We start from the raw sequence: 24958 nt of genomic DNA on the forward strand, positions 1-24958 counted from the left end.
ACCATTTTAGGAACATCAGTATTTTTTTAATTTCAAGTGAAGCAGTTAGATCTTTTTTTTTTTTTCTTCTTTGTTTTACTATAGTCTGGATATCGATTCCAAGTATGAGGAACTCTATCTGCTTATTTTAAGTCATGATATCATTGACTCTGCATGACCACAATGTTTCCAATATCTGTGATAAACTCTGGTGAGACACCAGATCAGGAAGTAGGTCAGATCTAGAAAAAAATGATTTGTTAACACTTGTCATAAAGATAGTAGGAATTTAAGGGCAGAATCTGCTTTCAATTGTACCCACGAACCTCCAGTCACCTTTTACAGGGATAACCAAAGGTGGAACTTGGCCCAGAGCAACCTGCTTTTAAATTACATTCAAACATCAAGGTGATGAATAGATACCACAGAAAAATCTAAATATCCCTAAACTCTGGATGGGTATGTTGATTTATTCTTCCAAAAAGATCTCAACAGATGCATTGCTAAAAAAGCTTTACACCCAGTTTCATTCGCCTTAGACTGGGTCCATCCTTTCAGTCTTTGAAAACCACCCAGCTACATCCATCCTCCTCGCCATTATTTAAGTAATCAACACTGTAGCAGCCACACAGCAAACCTTAAAGTCATCCAGTGTAAGAAGGGAAGCTGATTTCATTTTAAAACAAAGCTGATTTCATTCATCCACACTCACGCCCTCATATTCGCGTACTCACAAGTACCTGGCTGGATTCATGTATCCAAGAAGTCTGTTCAACATTCAGGCACCAAGACTCCTGAATCCAGGTCTGTCTAGGACTCCTTGTGACCACACAGGGGGCAGGGAACACCAGCTATTCAGTTCTTTTGACTTCGGGCTCTTCTCAGACTGGCAACTCTGTGCTGACTTTGGATAGGCCTTTTTATATCCTTCGGGAGCTCTCAATAATCACTCTGCAATCACTGCCCATTCTGTCCTGCCTCTGAGAGTCATCAGGATTGGCTCATCTGCTTAGGCCCTTTGCCTCCTGACCACCTGCAGGTAGACGCATGCTAGGACTTTGAAGACAGCTAATCTAAGGGACATCAGCACATACCATTCTTATAGCCCCGCCGTTTGTTCTTTCTGGTACCTCCACGCCCAGGCATTCCCATTCATACCTATCCTAGCATTACAATTCTCCAAAATTTCAGTGACTACCAACCATGGAAGGGAACAACAGAAATGGTAATCCTCTGTGGAATGAAGCACAGAAATTGTCCTTACTGCACAGCAGAGCTACACAGTATTTTAAGGCAAGCACTGAACTAACCGTGATTTGACCATAGGTTATGAACAGGTGGCCATCTCTTGTTAGTTTCTTTATCAGCCTTTAAACAAGGTCATATGCATGCTGTGTTCTTTCTCTCAAAGGATTACTCTACATTGAACAATGATCTAGAAAATAAACCCATTTATAAGATATTTATTTTTAGGCATGACAAGAGAAGCTTTAAAAAAATCCAGCATTCTTATCCACTTTACTCATCAGTACTCACCTGGTCTAATACTTTTTAAAAAAAAATCAAGTGACTAGAAATTAGGGCAAACAGTATGTTGTTTTTCACGCAACTGATCAAAATAACATCATCCCAAAATTAAACTACACTGTCAGGAAATCACAGTGCCCGCAGATACTTTCCATCTTCCTCCTGAATTTCAATATCCTGAACACAAGCTAAGTAGTTGGAGCACTAACTAGCACAGACTAGCTGCAGGAGAGGGGACATAACAAATACAATTCATTTCTAAAAGACAAAGCAGAGCATTGTCCATTTGCTTCTAGCCTACTAGGATTCCACTATAAAGGGAATACTGTTAATTCAACAAACAGAAAGGCAAACTTTATTTTCTTCAGATGATCCCAATGTTTGAAAGCACTTGCCTTTTGCTGTCCTCAGGAAACCGTAGGTTACTTCAACAGCCTAAAATAAATATGTGACCAGATGAACAAATTCCTTACCTTTGCCCTGCGATTCTTATCTGTAGTGGTTGTTTAAGAGAATGATTTTCAGTGCACCTTAGGGTAAGTCTTCATCTTCATTACAGAATTTGTACATGAATTTTCTTGAGAACGATAAGGAGCAAAATCAGAAGAATCTCTATTCTAATAACTCGTTTAAGAAAGAAGGACACAGAGAAAAATGGATATGCCTCTAATATGTATAAGAATCACTAGAGTGAGAAAGATGTTGTGGGGATGTCTGTTTGCTTTGTTTTTTCTTTTCCCAAATCCTGTTTATTGCTCAGTTTGGGAGGTCTTCCGAACCAACCTCACTTTCTCAGGTGGACGGCAAGAGCCTCAATCTCCAGGTTGCAGAAAATCAAAAATTTTTCAGCCAAGCAAATTACTGGTTTGTTCAAAGTAGAACAGATTTAGTGACATACTGAGAGAACTCCAACACCAGATCCAACATGCACGAGCTCTGCTGAGGTGGGACTGAATTCCCTTTACATGACAGTAATCCATATAACAGTATGGATTTAAAAACTGTGTCTTTTACTTCCTATACTAGGTCCTAAGTAGTTTTTTAATTTCTTTTTTGCAATGATAGACTCACTCTAGGAGGTAGGGCTCCTGGTGAGATCTGTAAGAACGAAAACTGATAGGATTCTTTACTTTATCTACGAGGTTAAGGTGTGGGAACTGGAGGGGAAAAAAAAAAAAAACACCACCCAAGGTCTTCTGATTCACAGTAGCAAGCATGATTACATCATTTGCACCGAGCTGTAAAACAGCCAGACAGGAGCAGCAGCCTTATAATACCCCCTGGGGGAAGAATGCCAGAACACCGACACAACATTCATATCCCATTATAACCTACTTCAGCACTGGGCTTTGCTGGCACCAGTCGTCTCCTGATTTGCTAGCAGCTCTATTACTCAACCTAAAGGTACAGTTAAACACATTTTATTCACCTACAAGTGGCATTTCTTCTCTTCTACTTCCAGAGTTTCGTTTTCTTTTTTTCTTAGAATTCTTCCACAGTGGCATTCTCCATAGAGATCCTTATGTCATTTTGCATCTCCTCCCGTGAAACTCACTCACCCTATGACAACCCCTTTCATCCTCTCTCCTCATTCATATACATCTCCTTATGAAGTTATTCACGCTGAAGTCTTCATTCCCCTCTCCAGCATGTCCTTCTTAGACTGCTACCATTGCTCCACGGTGCAAGCTAAGCTGGCACTTCTGCTAAAGCAGCTTGTGAAGCAAAAAATTAAATTAAACTGCAAAAGCAATAGCTAGTTTAAGGTAGCAAGAGAGATCTCAGATATCACTGCAGTATCAGATGACACATGAGCCAACGCTGACTACAGATATTAACACAGGCCACAGAAACTTACTAAAGAACTTAAGTACTCACCTAGATGGCTTTCCCATTTTGTTGAGGCTTACATAGGGGCTTAAACAAATGCAAAACAGCCTTAAGCGAGTTTTTCAAAGCAAGCAGCATCACAACCAACTGCAGGTATTGTTAGAGAAATACACATCTCTTTTCCACTCTGCAATAAGAAACAATTAACTAAAGCAAGCCTACATTCACTATTTCTCTCCATTTACTTCCTGTCTGAGAACAGCTCAGGTGCCTGTTTGTAAAGACAGATGTGAGTGGGCAATCAAATCCTCAGAAGTGGGAGGCAGCAGTACCACAAACAGATCACGGCATGCCCAGACTATGAAGCAAGGTAGCACTAACTGGGGAGAGACTGAAGCAAAAACTTGGCAATGTGCTAAATTTGCAAGTCATGGAGACCAGGCAGAACAGCCACGGACAAAAAGTCTGAAAAAGGGACTACACGAGATGAATGGCTGAAAAATAAAAGAAAAGTTGCCAAAAAAAAAAAAAACTAGAAATAACACATGCAAAACAGACGGACATTAGAAAAAAGGCAGCAGTAGTTGACTGTTAGAAACCTAAAGATTAGTATTATAAAGAGCAGACTGGGGGCATATTTGCTGAGAAATAGATATATTTTTTACTATACTACCAACAATGAGAAATCGTTAACAGCAGAAAAAGGCTGAATGAGCCTTTGATTAGCATTAAAAAAGGAGGATGAAGAAGAGATCTATGTGGAAAGTGAATTCACCAGGTTCAGACACCACCAAAATCCTCAAAAACGTCAAGATCAATTACTACCCTTTGAAAAAAGGATGCATAAGCACATTACCAACGCACATTACCAACACGTTTACTATTACAGAAATCACGTAGCAAAATTAAGACAAAGTTTGACAGAAGGAATTGGCAATACATTCAGTAGCACTGACCTAAACTGCTGCTTTTGTTTTGTGTCACTGGGAAATTCGGAAAGTACATATGTACTTATTCAACCCAGAAACAAAATTCCCATTCGCTCAAGTACATCCAAGACCGGACTAGAAAGGTGCACAGAATAACCCCAGGGAGATTTCTAAAGGGCATGCCCCTGTGAAATGGGACACGGCTATTATTAAACCAAATTTAGAAACAATTAAGGGCAGGGCAGAACACATTTTCATATGTGGGCAGACTAAAGATACTCAGCAGAAAATATAGCAAAATAATTGTTTCCAAGCACTCCAGCGTGCCAATTCTTGAAGTAAGATCAGTGGCAAAAGTTTCCTGGAAGAACATAAGAGCAAGCTTGAGCTGGGTTGGTTCTGTAGTTGCAGCAATTTCTCACAAACACCTGAATGGACACTCCTGCCCCTGCTGGCCGACAGCTTCCTTGTGCCTTCAACCATTGTTAGATGGGAACACTGAACAACCAGCAGCTTTCAAGGAGGCTGGAAAGGAAAATGAAAAATAAGAAGTCGCTTTCTAAGTTAAACAGCTTATTTAGAAAGGCCTCCCCCAACAAACAGTCCAAAACATCAGAAAGTTCACCAAAAAAAAGGTACGTAAAAAAAGGTGCATTTCAAAACAAGAGCAAGAGGATGATTCTAGCATTTGATTTTTGCAATGCCAAACAACAGTTTCAGAAGCCACATAGTTCTGAAATACAGAATGAAGCACAAGAATAAGACCTGGTCCTCTTCAGAAATTAAACATACACTTGCTGTCCTGGAGGAAGATCATGCATTTAGTCGCTTTGTTCATTCAAAGAGCTGAGGTGAAGTTAAGACTCCAGCCAGCTAGTAGGCAACAAGAAAACATGTCATGTTTCTAAACACATCTGCTAGCTTTTACTGCTTAGCACCACACCACTCGTACAACAATACAAAAACTAGCAAGGATCATGATTATGCTGAAGTCTATGCAAGACACACAGCACCACATCAGAATAATAAAAACAAACAAAAACAATCTCTGTTGTAACTTTTCATTACAAAAATACCAGGTGGAGGAGAAAGACTGGAGCAATTTCATACAAACCAGGGGGCTGAGACATCTGACAAAACATAAACCCACACACATCCACAGAAAATGTTGTACTGAAAACCAAAGAACTGCAAACTGAACAAATACTGTGTTACTGAGGACAGATTTTTATCAGAATATTTTTTAAAAGTATGTATTTAAATAACAGTTGCTAACTTTTGGTATCCCACCATTTTTATACTGATCTGCAAGCCTGTTGTTGGCCATACACACACTTAAATTTTATCTTTACAAGAAGCCTCTGCACCCATCAGTAGAACACGAAGTCTGACAGGGAAAGATTTTGGTCCTTAAAACTTGGTGTTTTGTTGTTTTCACACACATGTTCATTTTATCTTCAGAACAGTATTCAGGACTGACCAGATTAACTATAAAAACCTTAGTTGGCATTTCTTTTTCTCTCCACCTATAAAAAGCTTCAAATGGAAAACTCTCAAAGAAAGAAATTTAGTTCCTACCAAGCCGATGTGCCAGGTAAAAAAACAAAAAAAGCAAGAAAAAAAAAAGAAAGTATACTCTTGAACTCGGATGGTCTTAGCTGAGAAGTGAGAGAAGTGATACAGAATTGACACCCAGCAACATGTTCATGCCGCAGAGCGTGTAGGAGACACATCATCTCAGCAGCCTGAAGGCAGATTTCAGCCTTGTCCCTTTATCAGTGTCAAAGTCTCTATCAAGGACCCAGGCTTGTTTCATGTTCTTCAGCTTCATCAGGTAGTTCTTCAGCAGATGCACCACACACACTTTCTTGGTTATCTGCAGACTGATTCAGCTCTTCAGGTTCCCCAGCTGCAGTCTGAGTTATCTCTTCTTCCTCCTCTTCCTCAACTTCCCCATCATCCTCTACATCCATCTCAAACACCCTCACGTGACGGAGATTTGAACTTAGCTATGGAAACATTAAGAAGTTTCAATTAATAAACGAAAGCACCAACACCAATTTAAGTGTTGCCCAACAGGCCTGAAAATAGCCTTTATCTCTGAAATGGAGGTATCAAGGAAATTTGAAACTGTTTTATTGCTCTGCAGGCTGAAAAGTAAAATCAGTTCATCTATTAACTTCTGTTAAAGGTTTTTTCCTGGTTTTGTTGTGAGGCAGGTACGATTGTATCCTGACACATTCATAACAGACTCTAAGAGAATAATCAATATGTAAATAGCGATAAAAATCAGAATCTTGATGAACCTCAATGAACTACGAGAGACAGGTTATCACCCTCTCTAGCTATAGTACATTTCCTTTAATTTTTACAGGCTTGTTCACAGATACTGTACTTACCACACAGGAGACTTTTCTAATGCCATTTACAGCAACATACTGAGCTTTCATATTCTCCAGCACTCTCCACTGGTTCTCCAAGAAGACGGTACGTGTGGGTATCTCACCACTCTGCTCTTCCAGTCTGCAGGAAGAGAAGCACAAAACTAGTACATAAGAAAATTCCAGTAGTAAAAAAAAGATAAATCTCTGTGAGTCCCATTTTTTTTTGTCTAAATTTTATTATACCACATGCAGCAAGCAGATAAGCATTTAAAACCGTCGTAACTCTAGATACTCCAGATACTCTGCAGGAGAGGATCCAACAGAGGAGACACCGCATGTTTCAACTGAGGCAAAAGATTACAACAGAACAAGAGGGAGTTGTAGAGTCCCATCTTGCCACAGATAACAACTATAGCAAGAAATTGAGGCTAGGCTTCCTTCAAATCCCTCCTCTGCAAGAGGAGTTTCCAAATGAAGTCCTGGAGGCAATACCTCCACTTACACAGAAGTTTGGCCTCCATGACCTTAGACAAACATATCTGTTCACTCCCACTCATATGGACTACATGAAGGAACTCCCTATTACAGTGGCCACGATTAGTTCGTACTGGTTTTTAATACTGTCTGTTCATTCTTGAATATAAATTTCTTTGTGGCATAAAAAAAGAATCTACAGAGCAGTATGGCCCTTTGTTTTGAGCCATTAATATATCTTAATCCACCCACCAGAAAGGCACATCGAGAAAAAAGAAAAAGCAAATGAGGCACAACAGTTTAAAGCTTGGATTCGCCATTCAAACTACGATGGCTTTTTTTTTTCTCCTGTGTGCACTTCCTCCAGATGCTTTCCCCCTCCTACTCCAACAGAGAGGCATCAGCTCATGTTTTCAAGGCTAAGCTGACAATAGTTGTAAGTGTGACTACCAGGGGAAAGAAAAAAAAAATCTGTGCCTGTTACAAGGCACAGGCAGATGAGCAAATACACTGAAAACATCCTAAACTCAATATTCTGACCAGCAAAGTTATCATCCACTTCAGAAAACAAGTAAGATTTCTGCTTCTATGAGATGCCTTGAATCATTCCTCCCATTTCATCAAAGTAGAACCAAGTACACAGGTAGTATTCTGTCCAAAAAACAAACAAAACTAAAACAAAACAAAGCCCATGAAACAAACTGTTCATGAAACTTCAGTCCTTCACCACACTTTCTCTAGCACACAAAGAGTTTTTGCCTATAAGATACTTACACACACAGAATACACAATTAGAATATTTGCTGTATCTGCTTTTCAGTTCTGCACTTTTAGGCTTCAACGTTTTTCAGTACCTTTTAGTGGAATCCCAGATGAACTCCCCTTCTTGATCCTCATCTGTGTATACTGAAGATAAAGGCAGCTGCGCCAAGATTCTCTCCTTCCCCTCTTGTTCCACACTCTCCTTCAGAACTACAGTTACAGTTTCATCATCATAGAAATGTGCATCTAAACAACTGTAGCATCTATAGAAATAAAACAGTGCCTATATTTTAGAAAGCATCAAGGAATAAAAGTGAATGCAGAACTTGCACAGCACCCACGTTAAGTATTCAGTAGTTAACAGGGAGCTTTACTGTAAACAATAAAAAGGTCAGACATGTAGCTAAGACACTGAAAGACTGTTAAAAACTCCTGTAAGATACGGAACAAATGCCACTGAAGGACATTACTAGCAATCTTATTTCTTCCCATTTCAGTTGAAATGTAAGAAACAGTTAACACAAACACCAAGGAAAACTCGAAAACACAGCTGAAGGTACTGAGAGCCACCACATTTGGCCTTTCTACATTAAAAGCATTAACTTAGCCTGCCACGTCTTCTGAGATGCCTCCCATTCTATCTTACTTTAAGAAGATTGCAGATATAAGCAAGAGCTGTTTCCAACAAGCTTTGTTTCCAGCACACATACTAAAGCTCTAGTTTTCAACTAAAAAAAATAAAGTGTTTCTTGACTTCGAGATTAAGTACAAAATAATTCAATGATCTCAAGATGCACCAGGGGAGGTTAAATTGGACATTAGGAAGAATTTCTTCACAGAGAAGGTGGTTAAGCATTGGGACAGGCTGCCCAGGGAAGTGGTGGAGTCCCCATCTCTGGAGGTATTAAGAGACACGTGGACACGGCACCTGTCTTACGGTCTGACTCACTCAGGAACTACAAGCTAGTCCAGCATCCCAAGTACTAATCTGCAGGATAAAAGCCAAATTATTATGTGTGAGAAGTTAACTTCATGTAAAATAAACACTGGAAAACATGGTCTTCAATTCAGCAATGTGCAACTCTGGAAGAAAAATCAACTAAATATACTGACCTGGAGTCTGAGCTCTCATTTATACTGTTGTTCAGGAGGTTTCCAAACTCTACTGCAAGAATTCCGTTACTGACAGATCTAAAAGGACAGAGATCATTATCTTGGTGACACTTCTTTTCCACTTGTAGAAAATACAAAATCTCTAATGGCAGCTGTGGTAAGAGAGGGTGTAAGCCTGTCTAAGCTTAGCACAACACACGGCTACATCCCAAAATGATATAACTGGTGGATGCGAATCTTTTGATTTCTTCTGCCCCTCAGCAAAATGTGACTAATGGAGTCAAATGGGAAACTGCGTCTGGCCTGTGGGATACAGTTTGTTGCTGAAGTCTTGGCTCAACTGTTTCAGTCCCAGGTCCATTAAGTTACTTGTTTCTCAAATCTAAAGAAAATGAGTTCAGGCTGTCCAAGATACCAATGAGGGAGGAAATAGGATGGAAACTACACCACAAGGCTACAATTTTGTCATCAGAAGCTCTCAACTGGAAACACTGAGGATAGCTTCATCATGTGTTTTCTTCAGCTGTAAAAATGTTTTTAGAAATTCTCACCCTGTCATTATCTCCTCAAATTAAATGACACAATTATAAAAGTCAGTATTTTATGGAGAGAAAGTTTTTGTTGTTTTCTAAACCCTGGTCATTTCAGCGATTCCACTGACAGAATGCACCTTAAACAACTACATCAGCACCACTAGGCAGTGACAAACTACATCTTGGGTACAGAAACTCCTGAAGGTGCCCAAAACTACATCCCAAAGAGATGTATTCTATTAGTTGAACCTATGAGTCCAACACCCGTATTTTTCCCTAGTGTATTAAATCACAGGCTATAGAGAATTAACTAAAGAATATTTACTGTAAGACAAACCAATGCTGAAAACCTCATTCTCTCTAAGTTTTCTTAGTTAACAAGCAAGTAATGCTCCAAGGAGCAAAACAAGGACTGTTTTTTTTCCTGAGCCTACAAACATCTTGGGTGTTTTGATCAGATTTTCTGAGCCTAGTAAAATACAAACTCTTACTGTAGTTTCCTACTGCACCTCCTAATGTCTTCCACGTTTATGGATTTATGTTCATGCTGCTCAATCCGTCTTTTTACAGAAAGCTTCAAGTTCATAGAATCATGGAATGGCCTGGGTTGGAAGGGACCTCAAAGGTCACCCAGTTCCAACCCCCCTGCCATGGGTAGGGACACCTCCCACTACACCAGGATGCTCAAAGCCCCATCCAGCCTGACTCCTTCACTTCCAGGAATGGGGCAACTTTCAGGGTTGGGGCAAGTTGTAATTGCCTCTAAACACACGCTAAATCTCACAAAACATTTTTCTCCCACCTCCTTTTTATTTCTTACCTGGAAGTATCTGTATGTCTCCTCAAAATGTATATTTTAGAAATAGAACTTTCTAATATGGTGAAAAGCACATAATGTATATTGGATGCTTTGTCATTCCACCTATAACAGTGGGGGAGTAAATGGGAAACGAAAAGTCAGATCACATTTTAATAACTGTTAAATGATATATAACAAGGAATAGCAGCATACTTACAAAAATGGTAGTTTAAATAACTGAGGTGTGGAATCTTCACTGAAAAGGGAAAACAAAACCAGCATATAAAATACTATTATAATTTTGTGCAACTGAACTTTACAAATAATGTAGAAAAATACCTTTGAGAAGTTTTGTAAAGAGACATGCAGAATGCTTGACGCACTGACTTTCCAATCACATCCTAACAAATATAATGAAAACAGACCAAAAAATACAGACAATTATTCATAATCATATTCCTTCTTAATACCATTAAATAAATAAATACATAAATAAGAATAAAACCCTAGTATATTTGAAAGAAAAATCCACCAATATTCATATTGGAATACAGATTAACGTATTGTCAACTAATCAGCTATCTAATCTACAGTGCATACATTGAGTTAATTAATGTTAAAACAGCTCTCATTAATGCACATGGCAAACAGAATGCACAGAAAACACAGAACAAAAATTCCCCCATTATGCTCTTCCTAACCAAAGGCTTAAGACACCCAGCAGTGAACCTTGAATGCGTGCTGCCACCTAGGTTTGAGGCACTTAAAGGCAAAGATTAAAACTTCAGGCCTTGCTAAGCCTGGCTACTAGCTTCAGCTGGCTGCTACGCCTAAAAGAAAGTTACCACTTATGTAAATTGAACTTACAGCTGGTTTTTGTAAACACTGATCAATGACTCCTTCCATTTGCTTTTTGACAAAATGCAGTGATTTCTCAGGATAGTACGGAAACAAAAGCGGACTTTCTGCAAACAGAGAATCAAGGTTCATTTAAAAGAATGCTTCTTTTTCTATAAAAATATATTACGCTGTCACTAAAGTGACAAATTGGAGTGAGTCCAGTGAAAGGCCAATAAGATGTTCACAGAGCTAGAGCACAAATTGAAGGGGCTGGGTTTGTTCAGCCTAGAAACAAGAGGGCAAGTGAGAAGGAACCTATTGCTCTCTTCAGCTACCTAAAGGAGGAGTTACGGAAAGCAGAACATCATCATTCACAAAGTTGCACACAGCCAGAGGAGATGTAGCAGTCAAGCTCCAGCAAGGGAAATTCTAGTCAGATACAGAGAAGTTTTCACAAGGACTGGAGCTGGGCACCTAGAGAGGCTATGCCGTCTCTATCCTTGCAGGTATTCTAACTCAACTGTACAAAGTCTTGAGCTGTCCAACTTTGAAGTCAGCTCTCCTTTGAACAGAAGGCTGGATTTAGTGATCTCCTAAATTATTCCCTGATTATAAATTCTAACTCCAGTTAGATAGCATTTTAGATAGCTTAGATAGCATTTTCTAGATCCTGGTTTGCCAAACAAAAAATGCTATCATGTCCCCTCTTTTTATCGAATTAGTTGGTAATGACAGAAAAAGGCAGCTGTAGCAAATTATGTTACAAGACAGTTTATGCTGTAAAAGTTTTTACAGTTTACAAGTTCTATGGTTAAACAAGAATCATTCTCAGCATCAGTTTGTTATAGTCTCTTACTTCCTTTTCACTACTAATTAACAAAATATTCTAGGAACATTGCAGAAGTTTATAAAATTCAGTGAAAGAGAATAAGCAAGAACACTTCCCCAGGATGTGACCAAATGGTACTTATTACTTCTTTGCACTGGAATTAACATCTCTTAAAACAGACACCTTCCTGCAATTCCTTCCAAACCAACACTTCTGAGACTGGTACATAAAATGTAGAAAACTCCAAATAACCAGAAAATTGTAGACAACTAAGTAAGCAGCTGCATAAAAACTCTGTGAAATAGCAAGGCCCATTTATTTTATTCTACTCAGATGTCATAACTAACACTACAGAAATAACTCATAGGCATGAAAAAACTGATTACTCTTCTACACTTGTTAAATTTTCCATATACTTTTCATTCAATGTGTTGTAAACCATACATTACCTTTAAGATGAGTGCTGTTTTTAAGAAAATTAAACCACTGATTTCCCTCTGTATTAGGTGGTGATACAAGATCATCATCTTCATCTTTCAAGTACTAGAAAAGAAAGAGACATTTGTAAGACTGTAAATTAAGAATAAATGTCATTAGAATTCACTTCTAACACAGCCTCTCACGAGTCTGTGAAACGTTCCTTCTAAATACAACACCTCTGCTTTTAAAATTAAATATTCTAACCCTTCAAGGAATGAATCAGAAAATAAACTATCATCTAAGATCATATGGACATTTCCATATGGAACTGATTTCCATGTGGACCATTTCCATATGGAGCTGATTTTTAAATGATGTTTAGGGACAGGGACAGAGAAGAAGAGTGGGCACAGCCTTTAGAATTTTCTCCATCTAAGGATTACCTATTTTATTCTCTTTTTCCATTTATTCCCTGGTTCTTTACCTGGCCAACTCTCTCCACGTTAAAGTATTTTCCTTTACGATTGTAAAGTTCTGGTGCCTGAAAAAAAAAAAAGCAAACAAAACCAAAATTTAAATACAAAGGTAATAAGAATTAGGATACAAAAAGATGATTTAAGTATTTATTTTTTTTCAGATTCAATTACTGGCAGCAAAAATACAGTTATTAAGTGCAACTGCTGTACTCAGCAAACCAATATAACTTACCTCATTGAAGTGTTCAGTAAGAAAATCAGCAACAAACGTGATATCTTTCTGAGTCATCTAAAACAAAACAAAAAAAGGGGGGGGGGGTTCAAGAGGAGAGCAAACGTTGAGAAATACAAGTCAGTGCCCACAGAATACCTGTTCTGTAGGCTGAACAAGACCAGCTCCCTCAGCTGTGAGGACAGGGTAAGTACTCCAGTCTCTCACCAGTTTGTGGGCCATCTGCTGAACTCACTCGAGTTTATTCATGTCTGTCTTGTATGGGAGGGCCCCAAACTGGAGAAAGCATTCTAAATGTGATCTGACTAGTCCTAAATAGTGAGCATAATCACCTCCCTTCAGCTCCTGGCCATGCTCCTGTTAGTACAGCCCTTGTTACTCTACACTGTCTTTGCTGCGAGGGCCCACTGCTGGCTCATGACCAGCTTGCACCCACCGACATCTCCAGGTCCATCTCAACAGAGCTGCTCCCCAGGTAGCTAAGGCTGTGCCATTGCAAATTTTTCCCCAGGAAGAATTTTGCATTCATTCTTGCTGAACCTCAGGAGGTCCCTACTGGTCCATTCCTGCAGCATATTTCCCCCTGGATGTCTCCCTCTGTCCTCAAGTGTACCAACTGGTTCACCCAGTGTGTCAGTGTCTGCAAATCTGATGCAGGTGTAGTCAAGTCTATCTCTTTCAGGGCATTGATAAAGATGTTAAAATCCCATTCCTGTTAACTTTGTAATTTAGGGCATCTAAAGAGCTGCTATACAGGTATTTCACAGAGGTCTTGTGTCATATACAGTGTACTAAAAAGGATACTATTAAAGAAAACAGGAAAAGTAGTATATGCAAGACAGCACATTAGTATATTAGTGTGAATGTGCAGGCATCAGCTTTCTCAAAGAAATTGTACAAACACCATTTTGGTTTTGAAACAAAAATAAACCTTTAAACCTTTAATCCTGCCCTCTAAGTCAAGCAGAATACAAAATACACCTCCATTTATTAGAAAATGTTATTACTACCTTGTTCAACTCTGGAAGCACATGATCTTCTGACATTCTCAACATGGCTGAGGGGAAAAAGATATTCTTAATGCATTAATATTAATATTTTTCCTAATATTCTTAATTTTCCATTATTATATAATAAGACACGTCTGATAATATAAGAAAGATTAATTTGTCAGAAGCTAAAGAGTGGAGTGAACTATTACGAATTGGGTCTGAAATTAAACTTGCAATACAAATCTTGGATAATTTTTATCTTTTATCCTTTCCAACTGCATTATATCCTCCACAAGACTGAGATAAAATTATTATAAGAGTTCATAAGAATTTATTCATGTCCATAGTAAGAGCAGTAAAATGTGTATACATAAAATACACTTTTTGGGCCATGACAGTATTCATGTGTTAAGAGTATTACAAATAATTAATTTTAAATCAGTAAGAATTAGATAAAGTTCTCTGTTTAGTTCCAAAACAAACAATCACAGTGAATATTTAAATAATTGAAGTACTAATGTTATGACAGAACTCTAATAGTTCTACTTCCTGCAATTTTTAAAATTCAAATAATTATTTTCCTGTTTGCAAGTTCACAAACACTGCATTTCTGGTGCTTTTACAGTACTGGGTTAGACTGCTTAGGTTTTTATAAAATAGTTCTGAAACAATTAATAAAAAAAATATAAACCTACTCATAACCACTTTATAAAAGCAAGCTGTCTAAAACAAAGGGTTCTTCACTTTCTTCTAGCATTTCACCTGCAGCTACCCAGCTACAACTGGATGTGGCTACAAACTGCATCAGAACATGCAGAGACTGCTAACAGGAAAGTTACACACCAATGTAAACTAGGTGTCCGTATGAGACAACAGTGAGTGACAGAGTCAAAAAGTTACACTACACTTCAAATTTGGTGTAAACTAAAAACAATCCTTTCATTTCCCCAAGTCAAGACCAGCAAACTGCTCAATGAAGCACACAACAGTCTGGGGTAATACTACAGGTTACAAATATAGAATACCCAGTCTAAGCACATGTAAATTGAATGGAGATCTATCAATATAAAACAGGTAATACATTTATAATTATTCTTGCCTCATCAACTGTAAACTTATAGATGACCAGAAAATTTCTATAATAATAATAGATAGTTATAACTAAAATTGGCTTAATTACTTATTAACATTTTGGTGCTTACCATACAAAACAGATACTGAATGTTTACTATGTCATCAAGCTTACCAACATACAGCCATCGAAAAAACGCTTTGAAGTTTTTCATACTACTGTCAATAACCCTGCACAAGAAACAAACAACAACAAAAAATTACCAGACCTAAATGTCATAAGCTGTTCTGGGTTTAAGTTTCATCTTTACTACGGAAAGGTCTGTAAGCATATCAATTTCTTAAAAAATGCTGAAAGCAACCCTCCCAGTAAGACTTTTCTTGGCATGTAAGTCTATGAGATGCAGTGAGACCAGATTTTAAAATTCTCCAGACTTTATACTTACTGAAGCAGCTCATTTGCCTTCAGGATGAAAGAACCGACAGCAGTAATAGCCTCTGCAAAGAGAGCAAGACATTGTTATTAAGCTGTCAAAAGTAAAATGAGAGTGGGTAAGTACCATACAGACTACTGTACCTTCAATTCCAGATGCATCTAATCCCAGAGACTCATATTTTTGTTTCCACAAAGCCATCCCCTTCAATTCACTCAAGTGGTATAACAGTGCCTCTGAGCCACTAGGAAAGCAGAGCAAAGAAATATTATAATCTTGTAGCTACCACTTGGAAACTCTTTGTTTCATTACACACATTTTTATATTTTAATGGGCAAAGCAGAGAGCTTTATAAGGTCATCTGGCATATAACAGTTAACAAACTATCACTTCACAGAAAAGCAAACATTGTCCTAATGATTTTAACCATCACTCAAAGTTGATGTGAATATTTTGCATAGATCCTATAAAAACACCAAGCAGTGATACATGGATAATAGGCCATAGAGACTGCTTGAAATATTTCTATAGCTCTCCATCACCCAAGAGGACAAGAGTACATTTTGCATTACCGTGGTCTCCACACCAGCACATCTATGTACAAAGAACCACTGATACTGCATACTGCCTTTTAGCAAAGTATATAATATGCCATTTTATCTAAAACGTATTGAACACTTCATGACTTACCTCTGCAAATGACTTATGACCAACTTTTGTATACTAGAATAGGAGGACTCTATGGACTGACCGAGTTTTTTTAAACCCTGTTAAAAAAGAAATACAAACATACAGTAATATTCTATTAATGCAACCGAACAGTGATTGAAAGATCCTGAAATAGATCATTTTAACGTTAAATAATATTAACGTACCTTTACTGTGAGTTGGTTCATTAACAATGCCTGAAGTTCCAGACTAAAGGGGGCGAGGGAGAGAAAATCAAATATCCTTTCATTTTGTATTTCAATATCAAATGCAAATGCATACTCAGATAAAACAACAGTAACTACCTTGCTTTGCCCCATAACAACAGCTGCATAAACTCATCCTGAACAGAAGTGGTTGTATTCTTTTCCTGTCAGTCAAAATGATTGAAATAGATTGGTAAAGAGTTTAAATCCAGCCCCACATAATCTCACAAATACCTCAATTAAAGTACATCATAAAACCCATCCATACCCTTGAATGCTGAAATCAGACTACTGATCACTGGAAATTCATTTCAATTCAATGATTCAAGTCCAGTATTTTAAGTTATTTTCAGTTGTATTAGTAAAAAATCTAAAAATTTCAGTTTGCCATCATCAAGAATCTACATTAAAAGTAAATCAATTCCTTGATTCAATTAACTTTCAGCCATGCACACAAAATATAAGCAAATTCATGAGCATCCCAATCCTGTCTGTTACATTTGCTCTGTTGAACCAGGCTGCAAATGCGGGTGGGCTGCCACTCCGCATTTACAGCGGTCAGTTTGTCAGTGACTGAAGTACAAAGAACACAACCTTAAATAGAAAGCAACTGTTCAATAGTTGTGCAAGCTGAAAACTGTAACTTAAAAAACAAAAAAAAAAAACAAAAAAACGTAGAATCAATGAAGTAAAGGAGTATCACAATACAATGGCACTTGACTGTACTCAGGTATCTTCAATGCTAGAGCGACTGATACACAATAGCAACGAGGTTGTCTCTGAACTTAGAAATTGTTATTTGGAGGCATTACACAAACAAAATCAAGATACTTTGTTAGCATGAACAGCAGAAATAGGGCAAAAAACGTTCTTTCCAAAAGAACAGTTAATACTATGATACCTGTACAAACTTTGTTAACCGTGAGTCCATCTGCATCAGTATTTCTTCCCATGCTTCACACATGCATGTCAATGACAACTTTATATACTGTAATACAGAAACAAACATTAGCATTACTCCCTTTTTTCTCCTTCAGTACACATTAGAGAACTGGCTGTTACAATGCAAAGGAAAAATATACTGCAGATAACAATTGAAATTTATTGTCAACTTTTCAAGTCAGAGCTTTACGCTTACTTAAAACCAACTTACTTTTCCTACTAGGAAAAAAATTACTTGATTTAAGAATATTGAAGCCTCTAAGAACTGCAATATTAAAAAGATGTCATAACAAAACTGTACCTGTAACAGAGTTGAAATGTGAGTAAACTTCCGGGCCATTCGAGTTACCTCAGGTAAATAACTTGATAATAGACTGGTATCCAGCTATAACAAACAAACCGAGAAACATTAACAGATGATTTGTCTTTTAAACAGCTTTAGATAACAAAAATGAAAAGACAGATGGGGAGGACCCACAAAAAAAGCTGTCATTTCTCATTTTCTTAAAGTTGATTTTAAGAGGGAAATTAAGTTAATTCAAAGAGGTAAGGAATATTTTAATACATCCAAAAAATTCTTGAAAAAAAGTCCTAATTCTGGAGTTCTAACAGTAATTATTTGAAGGATGACTGTTCTGGATAGACTATCCAGTCAACACCATTCTGGATAGACTATCAATCAACACCACTGCTTCTATGCCTTTGTGTGAAGACTGAAGAAATTTTGAGTAACTAACTGAATAAATTAATATTATATTTAAAGTAATATTTTAAAAGAATGCCTCAGAGCATCACCATCAGTCTCATCTGTGAGACTGCTTGTCAATGTGAGATCGAAAAGCTAGATTGGGGTGAATTTCAAAGAGACTGAAAATAATAGTTGTGGTGTTTTTCTGCAAATAATGGGAAAGCAATAATGTTAGCTGAAAGTAACTAAAGCAAGCACTTTTACCTTTAAAGAACATTTTAAAATTATTTTACTTGCCTGAAAATATGTTATCTCTGCCTCACTGTCCGAAGAGTCTTGTATTTCTGTAATAACTGACAGTGATTTCAAATCACTAGACAAACATAGTCCACGACAAGAACCTGCCACCTGAAGGATTGCAGTTTAAATGTTATTGAAATACTGTAATTTCTTATGATGCATTTACTGCTCTATCACATTCACATACAAAGAAGACTGCATTCAATGACATCTAAAAACAAAATGGAATTTTCAGCTACAGTTCAAGAACAAAAGCACCCTTTTTAATGTGGATTAGTGTTGAGCTTAGTTTCATTTGAAAATGAAAATACATTAAAATGATCAGTTAGAGCTGGAATGTCTTTCCAGCAATAACCACACAACCCAACCCAGAAAAACAATTACTCCTTTCTTTGAAATTTCAACAATGCAGTTTCACTTACGTTTAAGCACACATACGCATTATTTCATTCAATGCAGCTATACTTTGGTATATTCTGAAGAAAAAAAAGCATGGAAAGGAAACAAACATACCCCAGTTACTGTAGCAATCTTGAACATTCCGTAAGCATAAATTTCAATAAACCCTGAGCTGCCTCCAAGGACAAGAGCATTAAGCCTATCAAAACAGAAGAGTATGTGTTGATGAGCATACCAAAAGAAATTAACAGCTTTTTTCCTGGACTATCAGAAGTCACATCTGCCAGTTTCGAATGCAAACAAATATAATGTTCCCTAAATTTGAACCTTCTAGAAGAAAAAAGTAGCAGCTTACAACAACAGCCTGCCCACCAATACAGGCTGCAAAGCACTCTGATAAGACTACACTTTCATTCCCCTGCATTTATCCTAACCACACACATAGTAAGTTTGTTGCAGTCGCTCATTGGTTCTCCTCAGGAAAACCTCAGCAGCAACAAATATATAACATAGATCCAGCTGCAAAGAACAGCCACAGGTAACAACAGCATCAGAGACAGAAACCCAATTCAAAGAACAGGATCTGGGACAAATAGATCTGTATTCTGCTCAATTACTAACATCAATTTGCTGCAATGACTTATAAAAATGCTTCTCTTTGACCTCTTTGTTTTTGTTTACATTTAAAACATTGGACAGGGAGGTCGTCTATTGCTGCTGCACACCAATGCATCTTCAACTGCACATAATTTGATTACATTACAGTGAGCAGCAATGCTCTACAACATAAAAAATCCTATACCAAACACCAGCTGCCACATTTTTTCCCCTAGCAAGGAAATCCTACCAAAAGAAGAGATATCAAGACTTAAAAGGCAATTTTACACATCCTCCAGCTGTTCTTCATGTTTCCTAATGAAAGATGTTTGAAGTTACTGTAGCACTGCTAATTTCAGCGATAATGTTAAGTTCATCTTAATCACACTCACGCAAACCTGCAAAAACAAATTATCTGTCTGAAATATAAAGAACATTCATGGGGTCTCCAAGATCAGTTTAAGTAAAACATACAGGATAGCCTTCAATTGTGCCCCAAGAAATCTAAGGAAAAGAAGATGTGGCACCAACAGCAGTTGTTCATAAGGTGTCTGACAAACCCTCTAAATTGAGGAAGAAAAATGTAAACTGACGGATACTTTTTTAAAGTATATTCCTTGAACTTCATCTTTGTACACAAAAAAAGGAAACATTTCATACCCTTTCTCCAGGACCCTTAAAAACAGATTATGAATAACGTAAAAGTAAGCCCCTCCATTATTTTAAAGCCAACAAATAAATGAATAAATAAATAAGAAAGGAAGAACAACCCACAAACAGAATTTACCTTACGTCACCCAGAAGCTTCATAATCTCATCTGACTTTTCTTCACTGAAAATATAAAATACATGATTGGTTTTTATGTAGCTTGTCTCAATAGCAGAAAAACAAACAAACAAAACACAAAAACTAAAAAAGATATGATAGGTTACCTGAAAATTTTTGCCGTTGTACTATAACTGAAAAAGAAAACAGTATTTTCAATTACAATCTGCTGACATCTAATCCAAAGCATCTGTAGAGCAGTATAGATAAAAAAACAAAACAATGACAACAAACACAAATGTTACATTCCTGGATTGCTAGTATAACACTCACTTTTTTGGTAGTGCTGGTAATTTAGGCAAAAGGAGATTTGACTCATCCTCAGCATTATAAAAGGAAGTGAGAACACTGAAAAACAAATAAGATTACCTTTACTAACCAAACTGTAAAAATGGGAGGGGAAAGAGAATTTCTAACGTTGAAGTTACAGCACATACTCAACATGTCACTTATATTAAAAAGATAAAACATCAGAGAGTAATCCCTTATGGGGTCTTTAATAGCTAAATTTATCTAATAACCAGATTAATAAAAGAAGCCTGATTTATTTATTTTTAATTCCATCAAAGGAGAATATTTGGAGAAAGTTTGTAACTGCTGGCTCAGCACCTTAACACTGAATCCCCCATTATCTGTAATGCAGTTACTGAGTGGGGCTTCCTGTTTAAAACCCGTACAGTCCTGGAGCTAACCTACTTGCAGCTCAACAAAGCTTCACTCTAAAGACACGTACTGCAGTATGAAGACTAAAATACAGTCCTTATACCACACCTTAGACATGTCTGAATGATTAGGTTCCCTACAAGTCTATCCCCATCTATCCTTCACTCAGTGGTAAGGCGCAGGCACAGGATGCCTGTGGATGAGAGAAGCTGTGGATGCCCCATCCCTGGAGGTGTTCAAGGCCAGGCCGGATGGGGCCCTGGGCAACCTGATTTAGTGGGTGGCATCCGAGCCCATGGCAGTGGGGTTGGAACTGGGTGATCCTTCAGGTCCCTTCCAACCCATTCCATGATTCTATAATTCTACAATCAGAAGAACGCTAGAACAACTTGTGGTATAGCTGTTTTCTTGGTATCTTAAGGTTTTCATTCTCAAGAGGCAGGGTGGGAAATCTCTGCCAGTCAGACTTACCCCACATCTCTTTTTCAAATAAATGTTTTATTTATTATTATCTTAGACTACAATTAAGTGCCACAATTAAGACCACAGGAATGGGGACCACGATATCTCCCAGCTCACAAGTGCTCCTGAGAATTATTTAATGCCACAGTGTTCACAGTCACTACGAGCAAGCAATCTGACTTCCTGAGCAAGCACACCCATGGCAGAACCGCCAGCAGGTTTGGATGTCATACCAAAGATGCACTGCTAAAAGATGTAAACACTGAACTAAAGGTCTTGAAAGCACAAATGAAGAAAGGTTTAAATACAATACCTTTTCTAAGGAAACAAAATAACCTAATAACATTATTATAATTATTTTAATAAATTAATTGGTATCGAAGTAAACTGGATCAGGAGACATGCTGTACAAGTTAACACTTTCATGCTGAAATATTTGCTTATAACCTAAAGAATCACAAGACTAAGGTTTTAGCACTGAATATAACCATATGAAAAGTATCTGTTAAAATTTTCCTTTTGGTTAGAATAAAGCAATAAGAAGATGACATTTGCTACGACATATTTTATGATGTGACTGGTTGTAACATACGAAGTATAAATTATTAGTAAGGTAGTGCTACATAGCCCATAATTTACTTGTAGTTTCTCAGGCCCACCTGCTTTCCTCAGTTACTTCCATCCAGTGCATGTAGGTAATAGATGAGTCCACTGAGAAGGAGTGCAAGCTTTCAGGTTTTTCTACATCGCACAGAATAATCCGCTTGGTATCAGTAAGGCCAAAAGCCAAAACTAGAAAAGGACGAGTAAAATGTATAAATAACCAACATGCAAAACTTTGTACTTTACACTGAAACAACGCATCTTCAAAGTCCACCTCTGAACTGAATTTTATTTGTCCATTTACAGTGCTTCCAAATTCTCACTTGAAACCTACTGATTAGAATGAGGGTTTGAACTCTCATATTTTAAGTGATATATTTAAGTCAAAAGCCTGATTCCAAAATTATTTATTTACATGTTGAACTGAACATGCTTCTAACACAGTCCTGATCAGACAGCTTTTCTCTATTTTCCCAATAAATTTAGTAGTTTACATAAAACTGCTTTGTTAGGAAATGGATGCTTTGCTACACCTTGAAAAGCAGTATTTTGGACATAAATTCATCTTGGAAATCTTTCTTATTCACTTTGAATAAACCTACAGAAAATTAAGCTACCCTTTTCTTCAAATAGTTTACTTTAAAGTTTCTTTTGCAGATAAAATGTATCAACACCATAACCTTCAGTGAATTCCAATGTGATTTTTATTGCAGCATGTCACCTCATATACTTTACATTACTTTTGCCATCGGGCCTCCAAGCAAGAGCAGTCACTTCTTTTCCTGTATTTTCATTTGGCGGCAAACTCCAAACTCGTTGAAAGTTTGCAAGCCGATGAAGCAAAACCTAAAAAGCAAACACATTTAAGACAGAACGATAAAACACTAATTTAAATAAAACCATTAATGCCATTTGTAAATCAATTCAAGACACAATATTTTACCCTTTTTAATAACTTCTACATCCTCAATAACACCTTCTCCTGAAGTAGATGCTTCACTCCTACGTGATCTAGAGACCAGCATACTGTTTACTGTACAGCAATACAGAGGAATAGATGGCGCCTTGTAGAATTTAGCAGCCTGTGACCTTCAGGGTTACCCATGCTTCTCCACCAAAGACAGTCCAAAAGCATAATCAGTCTGCATGCATGACCACACAGTGGTTTCAGGAAGAAGAAAAGCTTGAAAATTGATTTAATTTAAATAGGAAATTTTACATGCTTTATAATCTCACAGGTAGAGGCACTGAGAGTAACGCCAGCACACTCAACAAGGCCAAGCGCAAGGTCCCACACCTGGATCAGGGCAATCCCAAACATGAATAGGGTGGGTGAGGAGTGGATTGAGAGCAGCCCTGTGGAGAGAGGGGCCTGGAGTACTGGTGGATGAAAAGCTCCACATGAGCTGGCAATGCACACTTGCAGCCCAGAAAGCCAGCTGCATCCTGGGCAGCATCAAAAGCAGCGTGGCCAGCAGGGCAAGGGAGGGGATTCTCCCTCTCTGCTCTGCTCTCGAGAGACCCCACCTGGAGTGCTGCATCCAGCTCTGGGGCCCCCAGCACAAGGAGAACATGGAAGAATTAGAGTGAGTCCAGAGGAGGGCCACAAGGATGATCAAGAGGCTGGAGCACCTCTCCTGTGAGGAGAGGCTGAGGGAGCTGGGGATGTTCAGCCTGGAGAAAAGGCAGCACTGGGGAGACCGTATAGTGGTCTCTTTATCAGCAACTGTAGTGATAGGACAAGGGTTAATGGCTTTAAATTGAGAGTGGGTAGATTTAGATTAGATATGAGGAAGAAATTATTTACTATGATGGTGGTGAGGCTGTGGATGGGGCAGAGCAGCTGTGGATGCCCCATCCCCGGAGGTGCTCAAGGCCAGGCTGGATGGGGCTTTGGGCAGCCTGGGCTGGTGGGAGGTGTCCCTGCCCATGGCAGGAGGGTGGGACTGGGTGATCCTTCAGACCCCTCCCACCCCAACCCTATGATTTTTTTTCTGCAAATTAAAACCGGAAAGCATAACGAGTACTGCGAAGCCTGATAAAGCGTGGCTGTGCCTAGACACACGGCCACGCTTCCAAGCAGTCACCGGTGACGGGACAAGCAGCGCCCCAGGCACCGGGCAGGCCTTCCCTTCCCTTCCCTTCCCTCACACACGGCGCAGGGCGGCCGCGAGATGGCGGCCGCCGCCCACCCCCGCCTCCCTCAGCCCCTCAGCCCCCGTCCCGGCGGCGCTCACCTCCCCGGCCCTGTTGGCCAAGGCGATGAGGTCCCGTTTGGGCGACCAGGCCATGAAGACGACCTCCTGGGGCAGCTGCTTCTCGCCGACCTGCCTGAAGGCGGGCATGGCGGCGGCGCTCCTCCAGGCGGCCGCCTGGCACCCTCCGGCCCTCCTGGGGGGAGCCCCCGGCCCCGCACGGCCCCTCACGGCCGCCCGCCGCCCGCCCGCCGCCGCTCCCGCCTTCCGGAGGCGGCGCTTCCCCCGCTCCGCCGCCTGAGGGGAGCGCGGCCACGGCCTCGCTGCTGCCGCGTCCCGCTGTGAGGCGATTCCCCGACTTTCTTCTCCTGCCTGTGCCCAGCCAGGGGCTGCATCGACATCTATGTCCAGTCTTACTGTACAGCCCAGCTCCACGCTGGCAGTGGGAAATGCGACTCAAAATCACCCAGACAAAACCGTACTGTGAGAAAAATGGAGCTAAGACAGCTTGGATTCCTAAGAATTTGTGGCTTTCCATCACTCAGCCTCGCCCCAAATTCACCAGTGTGTACCCCGAACTGCAGTACCCACTCACACCCGAGTACACCTGACCTCTCAGCACTACTCCTTTGACCTCAGGCTCCTGCTAAACCAAACAGCTAAACACACAACATTGTGACATTATACAAACACACGGTAAAGAGCGTGGTTTATTTTGCGCTTCTGCTCCAGTAATGATGTGCAA

At 39.0% G+C, this 24958-nt stretch overlaps 2 protein-coding genes across 9 annotated transcripts in view; both read right to left on the bottom strand.

The window, feature by feature from the left end:
• SLC34A2 (solute carrier family 34 member 2) overlaps positions 1-5156 on the bottom strand; it is a 58948-nt gene extending 53792 nt beyond the window's left edge. For all 4 annotated transcript variants that reach the window (XM_083835722.1, XM_083835721.1, XM_083835720.1 and 1 more), the window contains exon 1: positions 720-5156. The gene's annotated coding sequence lies outside the window, so the exon portion shown is untranslated. The remainder of the gene's footprint in view (positions 1-719) is intronic.
• A 313-nt stretch (positions 5157-5469) lies between these two features.
• ANAPC4 (anaphase promoting complex subunit 4) lies at positions 5470-24488 on the bottom strand. 5 transcript variants are annotated; one of them, XM_083835710.1, is made up of 28 exons: positions 24256-24488; positions 22754-22864; positions 22075-22207; positions 20564-20638; positions 20398-20424; positions 20252-20296; positions 18982-19066; positions 18466-18576; positions 17782-17865; positions 17440-17526; positions 16638-16702; positions 16500-16542; positions 16315-16391; positions 15768-15868; positions 15637-15688; positions 15366-15421; positions 14138-14184; positions 13128-13184; positions 12904-12960; positions 12449-12542; positions 11198-11295; positions 10670-10731; positions 10548-10586; positions 10352-10453; positions 8999-9076; positions 7978-8148; positions 6665-6788; positions 5470-6274 (listed from the first exon to the last, which is right to left on the bottom strand). In XM_083835710.1, the coding sequence occupies exons 3-28, from the start codon at positions 22104-22106 to the stop codon at positions 6059-6061; spliced, it is 2085 nt and encodes a 694-aa protein (XP_083691836.1). In that variant the 5' UTR covers positions 22107-22207; positions 22754-22864; positions 24256-24488; the 3' UTR covers positions 5470-6058. The 5 variants fall into 5 exon arrangements, with proteins under 5 accessions (XP_083691836.1, XP_083691840.1, XP_083691838.1 ...); XM_083835714.1 differs by having other exon boundaries at positions 22759-22864; positions 24256-24483; XM_083835712.1 differs by lacking the exon at positions 24256-24488 and adding an exon at positions 22962-23191.
• Positions 24489-24958: the final 470 nt, after the last annotated feature.

The sequence above is a fragment of the Anser anser genome (genome assembly GCF_964211835.1).
Source record: "Anser anser genome assembly, chromosome: 4".
Taxonomy (NCBI): Eukaryota; Metazoa; Chordata; class Aves; order Anseriformes; family Anatidae; genus Anser; species Anser anser.